Source organism: Hemiscyllium ocellatum, chromosome 5 (assembly GCF_020745735.1).
Source record: "Hemiscyllium ocellatum isolate sHemOce1 chromosome 5, sHemOce1.pat.X.cur, whole genome shotgun sequence".
Taxonomy (NCBI): domain Eukaryota; kingdom Metazoa; phylum Chordata; class Chondrichthyes; order Orectolobiformes; family Hemiscylliidae; genus Hemiscyllium; species Hemiscyllium ocellatum.
Window position 1 is genome coordinate 24400852 of NC_083405.1, and position 22887 is coordinate 24423738.

General features: G+C 39.7%; 1 protein-coding gene across 1 annotated transcript in view; it reads right to left on the minus strand.

Annotated features, from left to right (window-relative positions):
• dnah5 (dynein, axonemal, heavy chain 5) overlaps positions 1–22887 on the minus strand; it is a 298393-nt gene that overhangs the window by 196184 nt on the left and 79322 nt on the right. The window contains exons 23-33 of the mRNA XM_060825297.1: positions 21304–21505; positions 18791–19026; positions 17986–18204; positions 17659–17721; positions 15573–15811; positions 13714–13954; positions 12332–12531; positions 10715–10868; positions 8786–8949; positions 4892–5048; positions 135–347 (exon numbers count right to left, since the gene is read on the minus strand). Coding sequence (XP_060681280.1) covers positions 135–347; positions 4892–5048; positions 8786–8949; positions 10715–10868; positions 12332–12531; positions 13714–13954; positions 15573–15811; positions 17659–17721; positions 17986–18204; positions 18791–19026; positions 21304–21505 — 2088 coding nt within the window. The remainder of the gene's footprint in view (positions 1–134; positions 348–4891; positions 5049–8785; positions 8950–10714; positions 10869–12331; positions 12532–13713; positions 13955–15572; positions 15812–17658; positions 17722–17985; positions 18205–18790; positions 19027–21303; positions 21506–22887) is intronic.

The following is a 22887-nucleotide window of genomic DNA, read 5'->3' on the forward strand; positions in this document are numbered from 1 at the left end:
GTGTTTCTTAGGATAATTTTAAAGAGACTAAAATAAGGGGAAATTCTAACAAAATCATCTTTTCAAAGACCCAATGAGCTTGGAATGAATAAATAAATTGAGAACAGATTGCAGACTTTCAATTAGAAAAATACCTGTGCTGGATAATAGTTAAGAAACTCAACCAGTTGGAAGGAAGTGTCCTGAATACTCATAGATGCAGCACGAATGACCAAATGGAGCGATTTCTGAGATTCCACGAGCAAAGCATTTAGCCAGACTTCTACATTTCCTTCTGCCATGACAGGTTTATCTAATTCAATGGTTTCACCCTCTCGTGAAGAAACAGCCAAAATACGGTCGTACAACTGGGAATACAGAGTCACATAAAGTTTAATTAATAATTAAATGACAAGTGGTTCCTAGATGATCATGTGTTAATCTCAACTGTTAGAATTAGGATGTTTATCAAAGTCTAATATTTCAGGGCTGTAACTTTAACTTGGGATAAAATGCAGAAATGAAGGGGAGTACTTAAGTTGTTCTGAATTCTGCCCAACCACAGATTTGGATAACTTGGTTATCAAAGGTTAAAGGGAGACACGGGTTTGTAAGTAGAAGTAAGGTACAAGATGTTCATACCTGTAGACAAAAGCAAGAGTATTTGCAATGACTGTGGGTAAACTATTACTCTCGATGAGGTGTTAGCTTCTATAACCACAGTCCCCCTTTAAACTATCTTTTGAATTCAGAGTAGATGATGATTTGGAGGTGCCGGTGTTGGACTGGAATGTACAAAGTTAAAAATCACACACCAGTTTATAGTTGAACAGGTTTATTTGGAAGCACTAGCTTTTGGAGCGCTGCTCCTTCATCAGGGGGTTGTGGATGAACCACCTGATGAAGGAACAAAGATAGATGAAGTTGAGAGTCCTAGAGGTCAGCCAATTAACATTTCTATTGGACACACGTTCACTATGATTTAAACTATCATGGAGATGAGCTTTCAGAGACAAAGAGTCCACAGCCAGCCAATGTAGTGCTGGCTCATAAGGTGCTCTAAGTTATTCACGAAATTCACACAGTAATAAAATTCTGGAAAATTCTGAGAGAAAGAAAGACAGTGTAGACCAACCCTACACTGTGAAAGAGAGAAAATGCTGTTTTTATTATATATCATGTTAAAGCTGGAGGGAACTCACACTTAGATTGAAAAGGTCAAGTATGTGAGGAATTGATTCAGCGAGCTTTGGCGAGAGGAAGCAATGCCCAGGGTAACCATCACAGTGAAATGCCGTGCAAGGATCAGAAGTTATCCAGCTTGGAGGGCAAAAAAGAAAGCCATTGGGAACAAGAATTGCCTTTGACTGATTCTAGGAAGATAAAACTAGTAGTGTCAAATGGCTTAGGGCAACTTTCTCTTACAATCTTCCATTCCTCACTTCTACTAAATATACAGCCAGGCTTTCGGGAATCATGCGTTCCAAGGGATGGAAGTATTTGTAACTGCCGGAACCTTCTGCCATTCATGACACAGGTATCATATTTAAAACCTACTGACATCATTTCAGATGCTTCAATCTCAAAATGGCCTGTCACGCTGTGGCACTCAACCACAACCACAGAAGATATCATCCAGAGGAAAGGAAATCTCCTTCCATGCTTGACAGAGCAAACTTGCAGGTAAACGTGGATGGATTAGCGGAGAGAAAATGAACCACCACAGAGGGCCATGACACTCAGATAGGATATCCTCACAGAATTCTTAACAGCACACCTAAACACAGCACCATGCAATGTTAGTTGCTGCTTCAAACATAACCTCGCTCTAAGCAGGAGTTGCTTGCCAGATCACTAAGAGAGAGAGAGAGGGAGAGCTCAAGACAGAAAGAAAGTGAATGAGCGAGTGATTGATTGTTGTTACTACAGTTGTTATGGGGGATTTCAACATGTAGGTAGACTGGGAGAATCAGGATGGTATTGGACCTCAAGAAAGAGACTTTGTGGAGAGTCTCCGAGATGGATTCTTAGAACAGCTGGTGCTGGAGCCGACCAGGGAGAAGGCAATTCTGGATCTGGTATTGTGCAACGAACCAGAATTAATCAGGGACCTCGAAGTGAAGGAGCCATTGGGAAGTAGTGACCATAATTCAATAAGCTTCAATCTGCAATTTGAGAGGGAGAGGGTACAATCGGAAGTGACAATATTTCTGTTGAATAAAGGGAATTATGGAGCTATGAGGGAGGAGCTTGCCAAAGTTCAATGGTGCAATACCTTAGCAGGGATGACAGTGGAGGAACAATGGCAGATATTTCTGTGTATAATGCAGAAGATGCAGGATCAATTCATTCCAAAACAGAAGAAAGATCCTAGGAGGAGGCATGGGTGGCCGTGGCTGACAAGGGAATTTAAGAAACATATAAAGTTAAAAGACAAGAAGTATAACATAGCAAAGATAAGTGGGAAAACGGAGGACTAGGAAACTTTTAAAGAACAACAGAAGATTACTAAGAAGGAAACACGCAGAGAAAAAAATGAGATACGAAGATAAACTAGCCAAAAATATAAAGGAGGATAGTAAAAGCTTTTTTAGGTATGTGAAAGGCAAAAAAAAAGTTAAGACTAAAATTGGGCCCTTGAAGACAGAAACAGGGGAATATACTACGGGGAACAAAGAAATGGCAGAAGAATTGAATTGGTACTTCAGATCTGTATTCACCGGGGAAGACACAAGCAATCTCCCTGAGGTAACAGTGGCTGAAGGACCTGAACTGAAGGGAATCTATATTTGCCAGGAATTGGTGTTGGAGAGACTGTTAGGTCTGAAGGTTGATAAGTCCCTGGGGCCTGATGGTCTACATCCCAGGGTACTGAAGGAGGTGGCTCGAGAAATCGTGGATGCGTTGGTGATTATTTTCCAGAGTTCGATAGATTTGGGATCAGTTCCTGCGGATTGGAGGGTGGCTAATATTGTACCACTTTTTAAGAAAGATGGGAGAGAGAAAGCAGGAAATTATAGACCAGTTAGTCTGACCTCAGTGGTGGGAAAGATGCTGGAGTCTATTATAAAGGATGAAATTACGACACATCTGGATAGTAGTAACAGGATAGGTCAGAGTCAGCATGGATTTATGAAGGAGAAATCATGTTTGACTAATCTTCTGGAATTTTTTGAGGATGTAACCTGAAGATGTATGAGGGAGATCCAGTAGATGTAGTGTACCTGGACTTTCAGAAAGCTTTTGATAAAGTCCCACATAGGAGGTTAGTGAGCAAAGCTCGGGTGCATGGTATTGGGGACAAAGTACTAACTTGGATTGAAAGTTGGCTGGCTGACAGGAAACAAAGAGTAGTGATAAACGGCTCCATTACGGAATGGCAGGCAGTGACCAGCGGGGTACCGCAGGGATCAGTGCTGGGACTGCAGTTTTTTACAATATATGTTAATGATATAGAAGATGGTATTAGTAATAACATTAGCAAATTTGCTGATGATACTAAGCTGGGTGGCAGGGTGAAATGTGAGGAGGATGTTAGGAGATTACAGGGTGACCTGGACAGGTTAGGTGAGTGGGCAGATGCATGGCAGATGCAGTTTAATGTGGATAAATGAATGGTTATCTACTTTGGTGGCAAGAACAGGAAGGCAGATTACTACCTCAATGGAATCAATTTAGGTAAAGGGGCAGTACAAAGAGATCTAGGTGTTCTTGTACACTAGTCAATGAAGGTAAGCATGCAAGTACAGCAGGTAGTGAAGAAGGCTAATAGCATGCTAGCCTTCATAACAAGAGGGATTGAGTATAGAAGCAAAGAGGTTCTTCTGCAGCTGTACAGGGCCCTGGTGAGACCACACCTGGAGTATTGTGTGCAGTTCAGGTCACCAAATTTGAGGAAAGACATTCTGGCTATTGAGGGAGTGCGGCGTAGGTTCACAATTCCTGGAATGGCGGGATTACCTTACACCGAAAGACTGAAGCGACTGGGCTTGTATACCCTTGAGTTTAGAAGACTGAAAGGGGATCTGATTGAGACATATAAGATTATGAAAGGATTGGACACTCTGGAGGCAGGAAACATGTTTCCGCTGATGGGTGCGTGCCGAACCAGAGGACACAGCTTAAAAATACAGGGTAGAACATTAAGGACAGAGATGAGGAGAAACTTCTTCACCCAGAGAGTGGTGGCTGTGTGGAATGCTCTGCCCCAGAGGGCAGTGGAGGCCCAGTCTCTGGATTAATTTAAGAAAGAGTTGGATAGAGCTCTCAAGGATAGTGGTTATGGAGATAAGGTAGGAACAGGATACTGATTAAGGATGATCAGCCATGATCATATTGAATGGTGGTGCAGGCTCGAAGGGCAGAATGGCACCTATTGTCTATTGATTGTCTGAGAACTACAGATAAGAGGGATTTTCCTGTATATGGTCTTTTAGGACAATCACTCAAATTAAAATACCTTTTTTTAAAGTTGTTGGTCTCCAGATGGATTGTAACATTAAATTAGTTCTCAATGACCTCATAATTAATTTAGAGATTGTGAATTTCAAATTGATCCTGGAGTTTAGATTGTGTCCTAGTGCAGATTTCCCATGTCTCTGTATGCCATATTTTGCTTGGTTTTCTGATGCACCAGCAGCAAATGCTTAATGTATTCTCTTCAATTTTAAGTTCTTTTAAATAAATGGACATAAATCTGTCAGGTTTTATTAAATACCAGTTATCCTCTTGGCTTGATTTTCCTTTTTGCACTGCACCAGGTGATTACAATGTCTGACCACAATAGTGGACGACCTACCCTCTAATGCCCTAATTTAAAAAAAAATTGCAGAACTAATCTCAATTTTCTCTTAACATGAAACAATAGAAAGCAAGAATCTAATTCATTCAACTTATTTGTTCTGTGCCTTACCCTATCATGGAAGTGTGCAGTTTTGATGTTATCAAAAACATTTAATAGGTGTGCTTGAATAGTATGAGAATCCGAAGCCTGACCGAGAATTTCGAGAAGTGCTGGATCAGATACAAAAAAGAACCGTGGAAAAAGAAGTCGTTTCTTTTCAAGGTACCTGTAACACAACAAGATGACCAAAGTGAAAATATCAAGAATCCATATCATAATTTTTTAAATGTATATATTTATTGAAAAATATTTCACTCTTTCACTAAAAAAAACCCGAAAAGTTATAAAAGTACAGAAAAGTAAAAATAATATCGTACTATTGTATTGCAGTAATGTTAATAATAAACTGCCTACTACTCTTCAAGATTCAGATGTCTCATATTTACTTAACCCAAATTAGAATAAACTCAAATTAAATAAAACAGTATTAAATAAAATTACAATCCACTAAGATTAAATACATTACATTGCACTACATTACATTACTCCACTTGCCGCACCTCCATGGGCGCAACAGGTATTATACCTGTAGTCACTAGGCCTCTTCTCTGCCTCCCACCGCCCCCCCCCCCCCGAGTGCCTGGACCACCATATATGGCCCTCATGGCTACATAAAGGTCCTAATCAGTACTGCCGACAGGTACATGGCTATGTAATTTAGAAAGGACTATCACGCCTTATACACCAATGCAATACCAAGCCTATAAGGCCCAAGAACCCAAAAGGGAAAAGGACAAAGAAAGAGAAGATTAAAAAAAAATGTCATTGTCTGCACACATCTTTTCCTCTTTTCCCCTTGGTCAAAGTCTATTATTTCAGCGAGTTCAAAACTTTTTTTACTTTTTCCACTGGGTCAAAGTTGTAGACAGCTCCCCCATAATTGAAACGTAACCCTGCCGAGTACTTCACAGAATATTGAATGATTAAATCTCTTAATTTTTTTCCGAACAACATCAAAGATCTACCTTTTCAGAATTATCGCCCTAGAAAAGTCATAAAGCAAATTATCCTCAAACCTTTATAAACCAAAGCCTGTGGAGGTCCTCCCAGTCTTCTGGCTGTTTCTACTATTAATTGCTTTTCCTTGTAATGCTGGAGTTGTACTAGGACTGGGCGAGGGGGCAGGCCGGCCTGTACCTGTGCATCGAGGTCCGGTGGGCCAGCTCCACACTCACCCGGTCCGACTCGATTTCCAGCCCCAGCAATTCCAGTAGCCACCTTCTGAGACATTCAGCAAGGTTTTCACCCTCCTCACGCTCCAGAAGACCCATGATCCGTAAATCTTTTCTCCAACCTGAGTTTTCAAGGTCGTCTACTTTCCAGCAGGACCCGAACCTGGCCTTCCAAGGTTCGGACTCACCCCTTGGAGCTCTCCACCGCGGCCTCCAAGGCCACGGTCCTTTGTTCCACTGATTCTAACGCTCTGATCCAGAGCCCGGATCTCCTGCTCATGCTTTGTCAGTAACCGGCTCCAGCACTCCTTTGATTCTTTCACAGACTTTAGCAAACTCCATGAGTAGATGCTGCCGTTCCACTGAACTTAAAGGCGCCACCGCGGGAGCCGAGGCAATGGTTGCAGGTGTGCCTGACATGGTAAGGGAGTGCCCTACCTGCTGCAGTCGCCTTGCTCCCTTTCCTTAGATGTCTTCTTTTCAGCTCCAGATCTTCCAAATCATAATTTAAAGGGGCGCTAGGTGCTCTACCTACTTTATACTACAAACTTTCCTCAGGGGTGACTAATGGTGTGGGGGTGGGTGGGAGTAGGAGCCCACCTTGCCTGGTACAGAGCCCAACATAGTAGACTCTTCAGACTGCCACTATCTTGAATCTCCCATATTATAATTATTATAAAGTCAAGTAACATGTAACCACCCAAGATTGATCCTCCGCATGATGGTTGTAGGCTGTTAAAAGCTTTGCGGTATTTGGAAATCTGCAGGAATCCCATCTATCACATTTCGTCCCCTGGCTAGGAGACATCATCAGTGCTCTGGAGCCTCCTGCGAAGCGCTTCTTTGATGTTTCTTCAGGTATTTATAGTGGTCTGTCCTTGCCGCTTCCGGGTGTCAGTTTCAGCTGTCCGCTGTAGTGGTTGGTATATTGGGTCCAGGTCGATGTGTTTGTTGATGGAGTTTGTGGATGAATGCCATGCCTCTAGAAATTCCCTGGCTGTTCTCTGTCTGGCTTGCCCTATGATAGTAGTGTTTTCCCAGTCGAATTCATGTTGCTTGTTGTCTGAGTGTGTGGCTACTAGGGATAGCTGTTCGTGTCATTTCGTGGCTATTCTGATGGCGTCCAAGAATTCCTGTGTAGCCACGAAACGACACGACCAGCTATATAGCCACGAAACGACACGACCAGCTATCCCTAGTAGCCACACACTCAGACAACAAGCAACATGAATTCGACTGGGAAAACACTACTATCATAGGGCAAGCCAGACAGAGAACAGCCAGGGAATTCCTAGAGGCATGGCATTCATCCACAAACTCCATCAACAAACACATTGACCTGGACCCAATATACCAACCACTACAGCGGACAGCTGAAACTGACACCCGGAAGCGGCAAGGACAGACCACTATAAATACCGGAAGAAACATCAAAGAAGCGCTTCGCAGGAGGCTCCAGAGCACTGATGATGTCTCCTAGCCAGGGGACGAAACGTTTGCAACAAAAACTTCCAGCTCGGCGAACAGAACCACAACAACGAGCACCCGAGCTACAAATCTTCACACAAACCTTGAACCCATCTATCACAGTTGCGATTTGTTACAAGACTATAGCAAAGGTACAATAAATGTAAACAGTGTGAAACTCTGGACCATTTACAAATTTCCAATCTCATTAAAAAATGACAGTTTCATCAAAATCAAATGACATGGGAATGTGAGAGTGGAAACTAGTGGCACGGTGGCACAGTGTTTAGCACTGCTGCCTCACAGCACCAGGGACCCACGTTCAATTCCTGCCTCAGGCAACTGTTTGTGTGGACTTTGCACATTCTCCCCGTGTCTGCATGGGTTTTCTCCGGGTGCTCCCACAGTCACAAAGATGTGCAGGTTAGGTGAATTGACCAGGCTAAATTGCCCGTAGTGTTAGGTGCATTAGTTAGGAGGGAATGGCTCTGGAGTGGACTTGTTGGGCTGAAGGGCCTGTTTCCACACTGTAGGAAATCTACTCTAATCTAGTCTTTGCCAGCAGCGCAAAATGGATGGTAGCTCATCAAGTGTGTATTACACATTCAGCTTGATGCTCAAAATAGTCAATACAATTGGACCGACGATCACACAGGCCATGCAACACGTATCTAAGGTTGCAATTTTTGGTTTGTACCATCGCTTGGGGAAATGTCCATCCTAACATGTTAGTACTCACAAGCTAGATGCTCATGACTAGACACAGCACAATGATTTTCAGATGAAATCCAGGGCCTAATAGTAGAACACTTCAAGAATTCAAAAGCACAAAAGAAGAATTTTAAGATATGGAGACATAAAAGTGGCAATAGGAATAAGGGCAGACTAGGGAAGGAAAACAAAATCAACCATTGCATTTAAAGTCTATTTCTAACAAGGTGAAGATTAAAGTTTGATAATTAAGAGGCTTTCATTCAACTAGAGATAACTTGTCAAAAATATGTTGCATAGAAAAAGTTCTATTATTTAACATTTCAAATTTAAATGAACTAATTTTACATATAATATTTTTAGAAGCTGAACTATGAACTAGAAAAAAAATTAAATCACATTCACATGATTATGGACAATAAATGAACCACATATAATCTTGAGTTTGTTTCAAAGAATTGAGTCAGATATCAAACTTCAAAATCTGGCCTAATTTGTTTGACTGGAACAGACCTGCCTACATCTATGTTGGCAACAGCAGGTTGAACCTTACCCAGTCAAAGACTTCTGACAGATTTCCAGCTGCTCCAGCAAATGTGGTAAAAGTTGTCCCATGGTTTCATCACCTACACAGCACTGCACCACACTTGGAGTCTCATGTGCCCGAGTCATGATCTTCACCCAAGATTTGTCAATGTTGGAAAAACGTTTAGCTTCCTTTAATCAGGGTGCAATGAGATTGAAAACAAAATAGTTTTAGCAATTGTGCCATTTGCACATCCCTATGTAATATTCACAATATCAGAGATTAACCAACCAATGTTTCTTGACATCCTTCTCTTGTTGTCAAGTGGGTTGGAGAAGGTACTGAGAGAGGACATGATTGAGATATATAAAATTATAAAGGGCATAGATAGGGTAGACCGGAAGAAACATTTCCCCTTGATGGAGGGATCAATGACCAGGGGGCAGAGATTTAAGGTAAGGGCCAAAGGTTTACAGAAAATGTGAGGGAAATTATTTTCACCCAGTGGGTGTTGGCATCTGGAACTCACTGCCTGAAAATACGGTAGAGGCAGGAATGTCATAACATTTTGGAAGTATTTAGATGAACATGTACAATGCCAAGGCATACAAGACTATGAGCCATGCACAAGCTAATGGAATTAGAATAATCAGGCAGTTGTTTTCAATCAGCGTGACATGCTGGGCTGAAGGGCCTTTTTCTGTGCTGTTGACCTCTATCAATCCTGATGTGGAGATGCCGGTGTTGAACTGGGGTGCACAAAGTTAAAAACCACACAACACCAGGTTACAGTCCAATATTTATTTGGAAGCACGAGCTTCCTTATGTTTCCTTCCTTGTATTTCCTTTCTTTTCTGCTTTGTAACTCTGGGTGGCACGGTGGCTCAGTGGTTAGCATTGTTGCCTCACAGCACCAGGGTCCCAGGTTTGAATCCAGACTTCAGATGGTTGCCTGTGTGAAGTTTGCACATTCTCCACGTGCCTGCGTGGGTTTCCTCCAGGTGCTCTAGTTTCCTTCCACAGTCCAAAGATGTGCAGTTCAGGTGAACTGGCCATGCAAAATTGTCCACAGTGTTAGGTGCATTAGTTAGAGGGAAATGGGTCTGGATGGGTTACTCTTCAAAGGGTCGGTGTGGAGTTGTTGGGCCGAAGGGCCTGTTTCCGCACTGTAAGGAATCTAATCTAATCATTGAGATATTTGCTCTCCCTCTGCTTGAGTTTATCTTTTTCTAATCTTGTTGTCATGTGATTTTCAGAACAATCTTTACCTATTATTTTAATCTGTGATAGGTGGTGAGGGAAGTTAAAGAATCCCATCTAGAATTCTTACAAAAATATTCTTGCATTTAGCAGTGTAATTTATAAGTGCATATCTTGGCCACAAAACAGTTGCAAACAGCACTATGGTGCAAAAGGACTCATTCAAGATTGGTTCCTACCCAGATTAATTACTCACCAAGCACAATGGGACAAAGAAGGCACACTCAACCATATGAAAAACATACTATTACCATGTCAATACTCCATAAAACAGTGGTATGTACTTCAGAACAATTGGTGGAGTGCAATTTTATAGAAATTAGCACCTAAAATAGAGTAGCTTCTCTGACAATAGTACATTCCTGTGATAACCTTGACAAGATTCATGGGGAATCACTAACAGGAATGGGTCTGCAGAACTGGAGCTATCCTATGTATGGCAAGAGTAGTGGCTCTATTTTGGTGATCATCTTTTCTAGTAGGGCTTCCTGAGTTATTACAATTCATAAGGGATTAGATTAATAATGATTAATTAATGAAGAATTAATTATTAGTTTTGTCCACTGCATTTCATTTCTTTTGGTAAACTGGTGTGTCACGGACTTTGACACCTTCCAAAAAAAATTGAATTTCATCTCAATTTAGGGGATGCAATGGATTTCATTTAAATAAAACTCCAATTAGTCACTTTCATACCTTTGGGAGTTGTTTAGCAATGTCTCCACCTACAAATACAGCTTCCAAATAAATCCACAAGTTCTGCACAGTCATCCAGTTCTCAATAATATCTGTTGTGTTAGATAGATTGTTGACCCATTTCTGAATCTGTGCCTTGAAAGGAGTATTGTACCTGACATAAGATAAAAAGCACAACACAAGCAATTGAAATACATCAAAAGGAACAGTTGCAGAATTACTTGGATTCCTCATCCATGTTATCGATAATTTTGAAATATATGCATATTTGTTGAAAGGATTTATTTACATTCGGCCAAATCTTCCAATTCGCGAATATCAGAAGAGATCAAACATATTGTACCACTGAGATACACTTCAGGACCCTTTGGAAGTTTAAATGTAAAAACCTCAGTGAGAATTGGCCAGGCAGTTTCAATATCCAGTGAGCAAATCACCTGCATCCCCGGGCTCCCCATGAATGTCTTGAACACCAAACTAGAGTCAGGGAGAGTTGGAACATAGCTGATGCACTTACCTGAATATATATCCAGAGATCGTTAGACAGTAAACCAAGTCTAATTCCTAAATACCTAATGGCATCCACCACACGCACAAAATTGCCCACCCAGGTCCCCGACTACGCTCTTTCCCTGATCATTTGACCACGCTCATGACCTCTAGATTATGTCTCCAATATCACCAGCTACCTCTTGGCCATCCCTGTTGTCCACTCAACTATCACCCCTACCTCCAGATTAACATTCCCCAACCAGGCTATTTTCAAGCCAACTCCACAACCACCAACCCCCCTTACCGAACCGGTAACCCTGCCTGCACTGAATACTGTACACTTCATGCACCTACTGTCTACCCAATTTACCCATCAACTTCATCTTTTTAACCACCTCACTCAACTACCCACTTCACTCACCTACTTCTACACCTTCTCATTCATTCATACACATCCATTCATTCAGAGACATGAATTCATTTACACATAGGCTAGATATTTAAAATAATGCAGCAGCTTGTGCCAATAAAAGGGGGCATGTCTTGTCTCCCCCAACTCCGTTACAATCCGACCAAGTTCCCTGACAATGCTGGCTCCACATTTCTGGGACAGCCAGGATTGAAAGATCCCAGTAGGAACACAGAGCAACACATGGGTGGCATAGTGGTTAGCACTGCTGCTTCACAGCGCCAGAGACCTGGGTTCAATTCCCACCTCAGGTGACTGACTGTGTGGAGTTTGCACATTCTCCCTGTGGCTGCGTGGGTTTCCTCCGGGTACTCCAGTTTCCTCCCACAGTCCAAAAATGTACAGGCTAGGTGAATTGGCCATGCTAAATTGCCCGTAGTGTTAGGTGAAGGGGTAAATGTAGGAGAATGGGTCTGGGTGGGTCGTGGGTCAGTGTGGACTTGTTGGGCCGAAGGGCCTGTTTCCACACTGTAAGTAATCTAATCAGCTTAGGGACATCTAAAGATGCAGCAGCAATCCAACAACCATTTCTGCTCTTTAGGTGAATTGGACTGTTACGTAATTATTTAATAAAAATATCCAAATGAAGCCATGCAAATCTGTTTTTATGATTGTTAGAGACAAAGTTATGTGTAAGGCATCTATGCACTGCTTACCTGTTGCTCAACAGTGAACCCAAGATCATCAGACTGTCATCCATGTTGGCAATGAGTTCTGCTGTACTGTCTCCCCTCAGTAAAAGCTCGCCACGTGTTTTGAAGCTTGCAAAAGTGAACGTTTTGCTATCCCATTCTGCTATAACCTGCTTCAGTTTCTGCTCAATGTCTTTTTCCTTCACTGCACTAATGCAAATGTCCTACAAGGAACAAAACCGACAGCTGCCATCATGATGCTTCAACTGGAAGATCTTGCCAGTTTGTGAGAAATTTTAAGTGCAAAAAATATATAAATAAGAAACAACTGTTATGCAATTAATATTATTCAAATCAGCATAATTACACTTTCTGATTTTCCTTTCAATTTTAAAGAGCGTATGTTTAAAAAGAATGCCAATTATGTGGACACTGGGCATGACATCTGCAAATAGTTAATAATATAGACTTCCTTCTAGAAACTGAAGCGTTATCTATTTGTCAAATATATTTTCAAGTTAACACCCTGGTCTTTATAGCCCACAAACTAAATTGGGGTTAATTGAGAAATAGTTTACATATCCCTGGGCTTCACTGATGCTCCTGTAAACCAGGATTAGTACACATACAACTGCACTGCAGCAGTACCCTTTCAAATATTTCACTAAAGAGTCCTTCCTGGATTCCATAAACCCAACTAAACACAACGAAAGTTAGTAATTCCATAGATGGAGAAAACAAGTCTATCCCTGTTCACCAGTAAGAACATAAAGCAGTGAAAATCCAATGCTAATGTCACTATTCCACTTGCACATGAATTATTACAATCTTTCATAGTTTAGGCTCTGGTGTTATTATGTCAATAAAACTTTTGAGTAAACTTGGTCAATCTAAGTCACCAATGACCACAAGAGAGCATTATGAAAAATTTTATGTTTAAGCACTATAATCATGGTACAATCCAAAATTCAGAATATGTTTTAGTTCCTTGACTAAACGTTGTCAGACACTTCATCTTTTTCATAAATATGTAAGGATCTAATTATTTATATTTTCATGTTGTAACTAGCATTATAATGACAGTGGAGCTTCTTCCATGCTCATTCCATCTTTCGTAAAAACCTGGATAACTTCATTGAAAGGAGATACAATAAAGATAATTGGGAAAATTAATGGGTATAGAACACGGCATTTGTCAAATACTATAAAAGTATAATGCCAGAAAACTGTGTATTCAAAGCATGAAAAGATATCTCCGACAGCTGATCTTAAAAACTGCCCATGCTCTATATTTTTGAATCAGACTATATAAGTGGTATCCAACACCGAATTTATAATATTCATATTGTTCTCTTAGAATATGCATCTTACAAAAGTATTCCACTTTTTAAGCATACAACTAATACCTCAATTTCCTCTTTATATTTCAGTATTGAGGCTTCCATGATGTTTCTGAGCTTGAAAGTTTCACTTTCGACATCAAAATGGTGTCCTGTGGTTTCAGAAATTCTTTTCCAATGCCGTAACATCATCGCCTTGTTTGACATATGCTCCAGGAGTGGACAGCACTCACTGAAATCATCAATAGTTTGCTTCAGATCTAGGAACGCTTTCCATTCTTTCAAAGCCCGAGGAAGCCTACGACATCTGAAGCGCAAATAAGAAAACTGAGCCATAAATTGAACACAGTCAGAAAAACTTAAAAATATGTTTATAATTTTAGATTGCTACTTATAATATCACAGCCATAAAAAAGTTCTTGAGATTATAGTTAAAATATTTTTGTTGTCATATTTTGTTTCAAAGTAAAAAGGAGAATGCTTCCAGATTCCCATCAATCCAGAATTTGGATTTCTGGCCATTTGATTATCCAACAGGGCACTCAATCCAAATATGGAGAAGTGAAGCATCATGCCAGGAAGCCAAATAGAGCTTGCTCTCAACTACATCATCAATGTGTCTTTTAGGAGTTTATTGTAAAACAAGATAAAAGATTTTCTGACTGAAATGATAACCCTTGCGTTTTCTAAGCGAAAGAAATGATTTTATTTTAAAATATATTGCAAGTTAATGAAACTGAGCCATAATGTAAAACATGGCAATACTGGCCTGATTGATCAGAATGGCTACGGAAGTAATTTGACTTTTGTATTTGTATTTCTTGCAGCAACAGCAACAGCCTAAGAATCATGTCATAAGGAAGAAAAATATTCGAACAGCGCAGGGAGTAAGCAGCAAGATTTTTAAATTATTGAATCCTCCATTAAACTAGTTTCTTTGAATTGTTCTGTATATAACCAGTAACTCATCCCCTGTAGTCCTCATTGATCAAAACTGAGACACAAACAGAGCCAGCCGGTGCCATTGTTTAGCTCTACTGTTAGATTTATAGGAGCCTTATTCTTTACTATGCTACAAATTTAAAACAAGATCAAACAATCACTATTATGGTTAGCAATTAGAGGACAAGATATACATGTCATTAAAGTATACTGCTTCACATTATAAATACAGTTTCATTTTCAATACAAATTACACCCATGGACATTTGCAGGAGACATACTCATCTAGTAATGTGACATTTAATTGCAACACCAACCATCTTCATGATTTTTCAAGAATGACAACTTTGATTTTTATAGTCCTTTTAATGTAAGCCGTGTGCCTGTGTGCTTCACAGAGACACAGGGGAAAATGGACTCCAAGCCAATAAAATTTAACTAGGAGAGATCAAAGACTTATTTAAGAAAGAAGACTTGACAGAAAAAAAAAGATTTTATCGGGAATTCCAGTGAGTGTCATGCACACTGCTGAAAACTGCAAGCAATTGCAGGACAAAGTTTAATGTGGATGTACAATAGGATTGATTAGGACAGGAATGGAGACTAGAACTTATGAATGGTGGAAGATTACAAGTATTGGGGTAGCACTGGAGTATTAATTGTTAAAGTGATGAAAGCCTGTCGAGGATTAGAGCAGCAAATCACCTGATGTAAAGGCAGATGTAAACAATATTACGCAGGTAGAATTAAGCAGTCCATGTGATGTAAAGCATATGAGGTCAGAAGCAAAAAACAGATAATTTAGTTCCTGAAGATTCTGAACAATGAAAAAAGCAGAATATCTGCAGCTAAATGAATAACTTGTTTAACAATATGTTAGAAACTCTTATATGCATGAACAGAAGCCTGCAAATTTAAAATGACAGCACAATGAACATTTTCAGGGGACAAAAACATTAGTTACTTCAAAAACTAATATTTACCTGGTCTGAAATTCCATAAGCTCGTTGTTGATTTTTTCAATGTTGACCTCTGACCACAGGACGTCATAGTAACTGTTGACTGTATTGATCACATTGTTATACAATCCATATAGCTTTTGGAGCAAAGCCAACTGTTTCCTTATTTCCAGCAGCTGGGGATACTCAGTGACAGACAAGCCAAACAGCTCCTCACCACCTGTATATGTGATGTACTTACGAAACAGGTTGTCAAATTTATTCTGGTAGAAAAACAAAATACACAAGTCCTAAATATTAATGATTTGATGATCAATACATGTGGTAAAAAAACAATTCCCCTCTGTGAGTCAGCAATACAAATGCTACAGACAAAGGCCATTATGACAACTTTCGGTAATGTCCATGAGCAAGCTTGGTACCAAACTAGCACTGAACATGCGCATGGGCCATTCCAATGCAGACTATGCCTGAAATCGTTTTTGGTAGTATAGGGAGTATACAAAGAAGAGAATTGTGACATAATTCAACTAATTTAACGTCAGCAGTTCCATTTTAAGTTGAATGCTCCAGCTAATAGTTTTTCTTAACCTTACAGTCATGCATTCAATCACAGGATGGACTAGTGTTACTTAAAGGCATTACAAACTACCATCTACCAAACTACCAAGGGCGACGTGGTGGCCCAGTGGTTAGCATTGTTGCCTCACAGCACCAGGATCCCAGGTTCAAGTCCAGCCTCAGGCAACTATCTGTGTGGAGTTTGCACATTCTCCCGTTGTCTGCGTAGATTTCCTCTGGGTGCTCCGGTTTCCTCCCACAGTCCAAAGATGTGCAGGTCAGGTGAATTGGCAATGCTAAATTGCCCATAGTGTTAAGTGCATTAATCAGAGGGAAACGGGTCTGAGTGGGTTACCCTTGCAGGATCAGTGTGGACTTGTTGAGCCGAAGGGTCTGTTCCCACACTGTATGAAATCTCACCTCATCAGGTTAGATGCTGAATGATTTCCACTGACTGTTGATAAGCAGCAAGTGGTGGCTGGCATTCTTATTTCGAGTTGCTGAAGATGACAGAATGTGGGGTGGAACATGATGAAGCCCTAGGCTCTGACTTCCAGGGTTCTGCACAGACAATGTGATCCCAGTGAAATATGCATCCCCATCCTGGCCTGCTGCATGACCAGGAAACTGATCAGAGGCAACGCAGAGAACCATAAGCTGTTAACAGAGGAAGGAAATGGAAAAGCAGAATGGCTCTCTGTAGGAGGCAGCATTCCCCTAATCCCCTCTGAAAGCATTTCATTTTCTTTAAACTTACTGAGTAATAATGTGACATGTTTCTGTTTTACTGTGGGTGCTAGCTGAAATATTCCGTTTCCTGTGGTAGATTTACTGCCTTGGGGCAGGATGGTGACAACTCATCAGTTGTGAGGATGTCTGAGACCATGAGGTTATTTACATCATGTCACCTTCTGGCTCAAGAGGGTGTTATATTGATCTCCAGTTTGTCTTCCACCATTGCCTGAAGAAACTCAACAAACAGCTGGATACAAAGAGGTAGCAGAATGGAACAAGTATACATCTCAGGCAGGATCACAAACAGAAATCCATGGGGAAGGGTGCCTTTAACTGCACAGACCTCACCATGTAGTTGAGCAATAACTAGAGCTAGCCTTGCAAAAACCTGTTAAGTCATGAAGGCATTCAACAGTACATTTAGCACTGACTGCATATAGAACAATAGCAATTATCAGGAAACATTAAATTTGCTTACTGTCTGCATTGGAAGGATCCAACACAGTTTGGTCTTACATTATGATGCCCCAAAACTGTATTTGGGGATAGATCCAATATTTTCACCTTGCACTTCTGCAGAACAAGGAAATGGAATTTGCAAAAATGTATTGTTCCCTAACATCCTCTGTCCATTTATTTGTATACTGACTCAACAGTCAATATAATAAATACATGACTGGTCTAGCAATCAATGGTCTGAAAGTTTAAAATACACCAGTGATTTATGAAATTAAGTTCAGTAAAATCTTGAAAGCTGTGGGTAATATCTAGCAAAACATTCATAATATCTATGACCATAACAAAGAGAACATACCTGAAAGATTACGAGTCGGTCACTGGCATCCTGTGGGGCCAGGCCTATAACCATTGGTCCTTCCTATAGTAAACAGAAATAAGGCTTACTAATGATGCTGTGAACAGTTAAGTAATTATGAAATTTTCTAATAGGCAAGGTCTCAAAATATTGATCAACAAGTGACTACTATATAGCATTTAGAGCTAGAGAAAAATAGTTTGAAATAAATTATTCCATCTTTCTAAAATATGGAAAATTAGCAAATCTTTTGAAAATATTTACTTATATTTCAGTCAGCAAAACATAAACATTGATTCATTCATTCTAATTGATGTTTTAGCATACCTTTTCATAATCTGCATAAAACTCATTACAGTCATCAATGAACGTCTGCACATTGTTGATCAATTCTCCCCTGAAATTTGGCTGTAGGGCAACTATTTCATTCTGAATCTCACTTGCACGCACCAGCAGTTTTTCCCAAGTGTAGCGAAGCGTGTCTACTTTCTCTATCTCTTCCTTAGCCACAAGCAATTCATATTTGTTTAGCATTGCATAGGACTCCTATTAAAATAGCAGAAATAGTTTTCATGGGATAATTCAATCTTATATAATGGGCATGGATAGCCACAGGACACAAAAAATTGCAAATAGTAATACACAGGGAAAAATTGAATGATGGAGTTATTTTTATAATCTTTATAGTCCACATAAAATGATACCACGAAAAAAATTTCCAGCAGTAGTGTGAGCAGAGAATCACAAATAGCAACTTGTGACTCACATGTATTAAATCATTTTGTTCTCAATGAAAAAGCATTATAGTAACAACTTGCTCTTTCTAAATCACGTAAAAAGGGGAAGATGACAACATAATTTGTACCAGCCACTGAAACAAACTAAAAGCCTCCTCTTTTAATTTTGTTGCACCCAAATTACTGTATGGCACTTTAAATTACACAATATAAAACTTCCCATTGAAGAAAAATAAATACGGATGCTGCACATTTTCAGGTAACATGAGTAAACAAATCTATGCTGAATAGTCCTTAAGAACTATCAGCATTCAACAACATTATTTACACTGTTTTTCTCGTACAAGTATTATGTTAAGGGAACAAAGATTTTCTAAACCGAAACAAAGGTTTACCTCGATGGGTCCTACTTGAAAGTCAATGGAAATTTGTTGTTCTCTTATTTCTTTAAGTGCAGCCATGGCTATTCTAATATCATCTAAATCCTTGATAGGCCGATTCAATTTTTTGCTGACTTCCTCTATAAATGTAAAAACGTTCTCCATCTCAGTCCTATACTTTTTATTGCAGTGTCGACCCAAATCAATCATCCAAACTTTGGTTTCTGAAGTTAGTGCCATCTTGAGATCAGCTGAAAAATGCAACAACTTTTAACATTCTGCTTAGATGGATCAAATTACATTACAGGTTTCAGATGATTTGCAAAACATGCTAACCAATTAAATGCACCCGGACCTTCTATATTCAGACCTGGACTTAGATTTTATTTCACATTAACTGAAATTCGCATTTTGTCTGAATCTGACTCATGTAAAAACACAAGTCAGACTTAAGTTTATTGGCTATACCACTTGGGTTAGATTATTTTATTTTATGATGTCTTGACCAAAGTGCTGAGAAATCAATTAAAAATTGAAACTGCATTGTTTTTCAAAGGTTTGGACAATGCCAATGCCAGTTTTATACACAGGCAACAGGTTACTGAACAAAATTTCTGTCTCTTAGAAAACAATTATGCTGTTATTTTCTTAGAAGAACATATAAAGATTGAAAATTTCTAACAATGTCTTTTTATTTAAAAACACCTTTGTTATGATTTGTATATTTATCCCCTAACTCCAGCTCAGAGGGTTCACAATCATTATTTTACTTCCTACATGACAATTTAGATAAGGTTTATATTTTCGTTCTTTTTTTGCTGTCTGTGAAAATTCCACCATCCGTTTGGCTGATCATCAAAAAGAACTGCTTACCGTGTTGCTGGATGCTATAGATCCCCTATGGAAGGCACAAAAGTAAGGTTGAAAATGGAGAAGTCTCAGCCTCAGATGCTAATATTTTCATTGGAAACACTTGGTGGGATCAATACAGAGCACAATTCTCATTGCAAAATTGGGTTATTGGTGCTCTAAACTTAATGCTTGAAATTTATTTTTAAAAATTTGTGAATGAATGCTTTTTTAATCACTGACAGAAGTTATATTTGTAAACCTGATCCCATCAATTGCAAAAAACCATAATCGGAATGACTTGACTCACACAGATTGGCCATGTCTCACAAAACCAACATGGATCAAAGAGAAGAGTGAGCTGAAATTAGCATTTTATCCAAAGGCAACAAAACCAGTCAGCCCTTCTTCCACTTCCCATTTGATTGGTGCCATTAAAAGAACACACATTTTGAAGATGGAAGTTCATCTATAATTATCAAGCCTGAAAACAAAACTTCCACAGGCATGGAATGTACAACCAGCTTATATTTCAAGCAGTTTTCTGGGGGCGAACAGGTGAGATGGATTATAGACTGCACACTGAACGCAGGCAGGTAAACAGTCTCCCTCCCTCTTTCGTCCTCCCTCTCTTCCAATACCAACATTGACAAGACAAAAACATCAGGAAACCAAGAATATTTATTTTTCGCTACTGCTGACAGTTGAAGAGACCAACTATTGTTGGAACATCATTCATCCAAGCAGTTAAGGGATATCCATTTCATTTCTGATTTGCATCTGCAGGCAATCAGGAAATGACTTACTCATCATGGAATTGCCAACCTCTGAGCTGCTCTCACAGCCAAAATATTTGTTTTGGTTCTTTTTTGTTTTCATTCATGGGACATAACACGGCTGACCAAGGCCAACATTGAATGCCCATCCCTATTTGCTATAATGGAGGTAGTGGTGAGCTGCTTTCTTCACCTACTGCAAACCATTTGCTGTAATAGTATCTACAAGACTATTAGAGAGGGTGTTCTGGGATTTTTATCCAACAACACTGAAGGAATGGCAATATAATTCCAATTCAGGATAATGTGTAGTTAGGAAGGGAACTGCTCTTACCCTTCTTGATGTTAGTGATCATGGTTTTGGTAATGCTACCGAAGGAACCTTGGAGAATTTCTGTAGAGCATCTTGCCGATGGCATAAGTTACCTACTCCTAGTGAGTATCAGCGATGGAATGCATGACTGTGGAGACGGGCTAATCAAGTGGGTTGTTCTGCCCTTTGTCCTGCTTAATGATAACCCTCAGGATGCGAATGGTTGGGGAATTCAATGATGGTAATTACATGCATATTGAATTAAAAAAAATCACTTTTCTTACCCAAAATGTGCTCTACTAACTTGAGTCTCTTTGTTAACTGACCAATATTGATGAAATTTCAGACAATCCAAAAAAAAGCAACAGGGATTAAAAAAAAATTGTCAGGAACAGTGCCTCAAAAATGGGACACTTACAAATGTCTGTTCCCAGTCGCGACTCACATATTAAGTGAGACATCTCAGGTTTATAATGAGAACGAAATTAAAGAAAACGCACATTGACAGGCCTTTTCCTTTTAGAAAAAGTATAAAATTTGTTTCAATAAAGCAGACTGTTATTGAACTCAAGTACTTTTGATTGCTTTACCAGTGTAAAGGGCTAATGCTCCAACGCAAATATATTCCTGCTCGGAATTTATCTTTGATTCCAAGTCCCGGTAGTAGAGAACCTGTAATTCAAACTCAGATAGCAGAGGGTTCTGTTTCATAAAGTCTTGAATGGCCTCTTCCCTCTCTCTCTGCCAGATATGATGATAACACTTGAATTGATCCAGAGCAGTCAGAACCTCCTTAAAGTAAGGTGAGAAATACGATTAGTATATGGGCCAGAGGAAATACTGTTATGCTTGCAAGTCAACTGATGCATCATGAAGTTCACTTTAAAATGGTTTGAGACCATTTGACTAGTTCAGGTGAATAATAGCACTGTTCAAAGTTGAGCTGCTACGTCCTTCTGATGTCCTGGTCAACATTTATTCCTCAAACAACAACATTTTAAATGGTTCTTTGATTCTGCTATTTGTTAGATGTTGCTGGGTCCTTGCATAGCAACTGAGGCTATGCTTCAAAATAATTGTCAAGTTTTTTGGAACATCTTAATCCTCTCTTTTGATGGGCATACTTAACTACTCACTTTATAAAAACAAATCGAGAACACCTTAATCTCATGTACTTATTAGATTACTTACTTACAGTGTGGAAACAGGCCCTTCGGCCCAACTAGTCCACACCGACCCTCCAAAGAGCAACCCACCCAGACCCCTTCCCCTACACCTAACACTACTGGCAATTTAGCAAGGCCAATTCACCTAACCTGCACATTTTTGGACTGTGGGAGGAAACCGGAGCACCCGGAGAAAACCCACGCAGACACAGGGAGGATGTGCAAACTCCACACAGTCAGTCACCTAACGCGGGAATTGAACCCAGGTCTCTGGCGTTGTGAGGCAGCAGTGCTAAACACTGTGCCACCATGCCGCCCATTAGTCTTCAAACATTTCAGGCTACTGCAGTGATATAAATTATTAAATCATATTAGATCAATTCATTACCATAGCTGCTGCCAAACCTAGGTTTGTCAACAGATGTTTTGAAACATGTTATAAACAAAAGATGGAAAAAAAAGTATTTATATTGTGCCTTTGATGTGGATAAAATGCCCCAAAATGCTTCAAGGAAGTGCCATAAAGCAAACATCTGACACATGGACACATATGGTGTTATTAGAGAGGATAACTAAAAGGTTTGGCAAAAAGGCAGTATATGAGAGTTGGGAGTAAACCTGCCTCTGATTTACAAGGTTCTGGTTTCAATACCATCTTTTCAGTGAGGTGTTAAATCAAGGCACAATCTCAATGTTCAGGTCAATGCAAAAGATCCTATGACCCTATTTCAAAGAACTGCAGTTTGATTATTTCCAGCATCCTAACTAATATTTATTCTGCGTTATACAAAAACAAATCATCATGGTCATTATCACAATGCTATTTCTGGGAGTTAGCTCTGTGCAATTTGACTGAGGCACTTCCTATATAACAGTGGTTACTCTTCAAAGAATACTTTATAGACCACAAAACACTTTGAGATGTCTGATGCTCAGGAATAAAAAAAGTCATATATTGACAAGTCTTTCTTTCCAAGAAGCATCTGAAATGAGGGTAGAGAAGCAGGG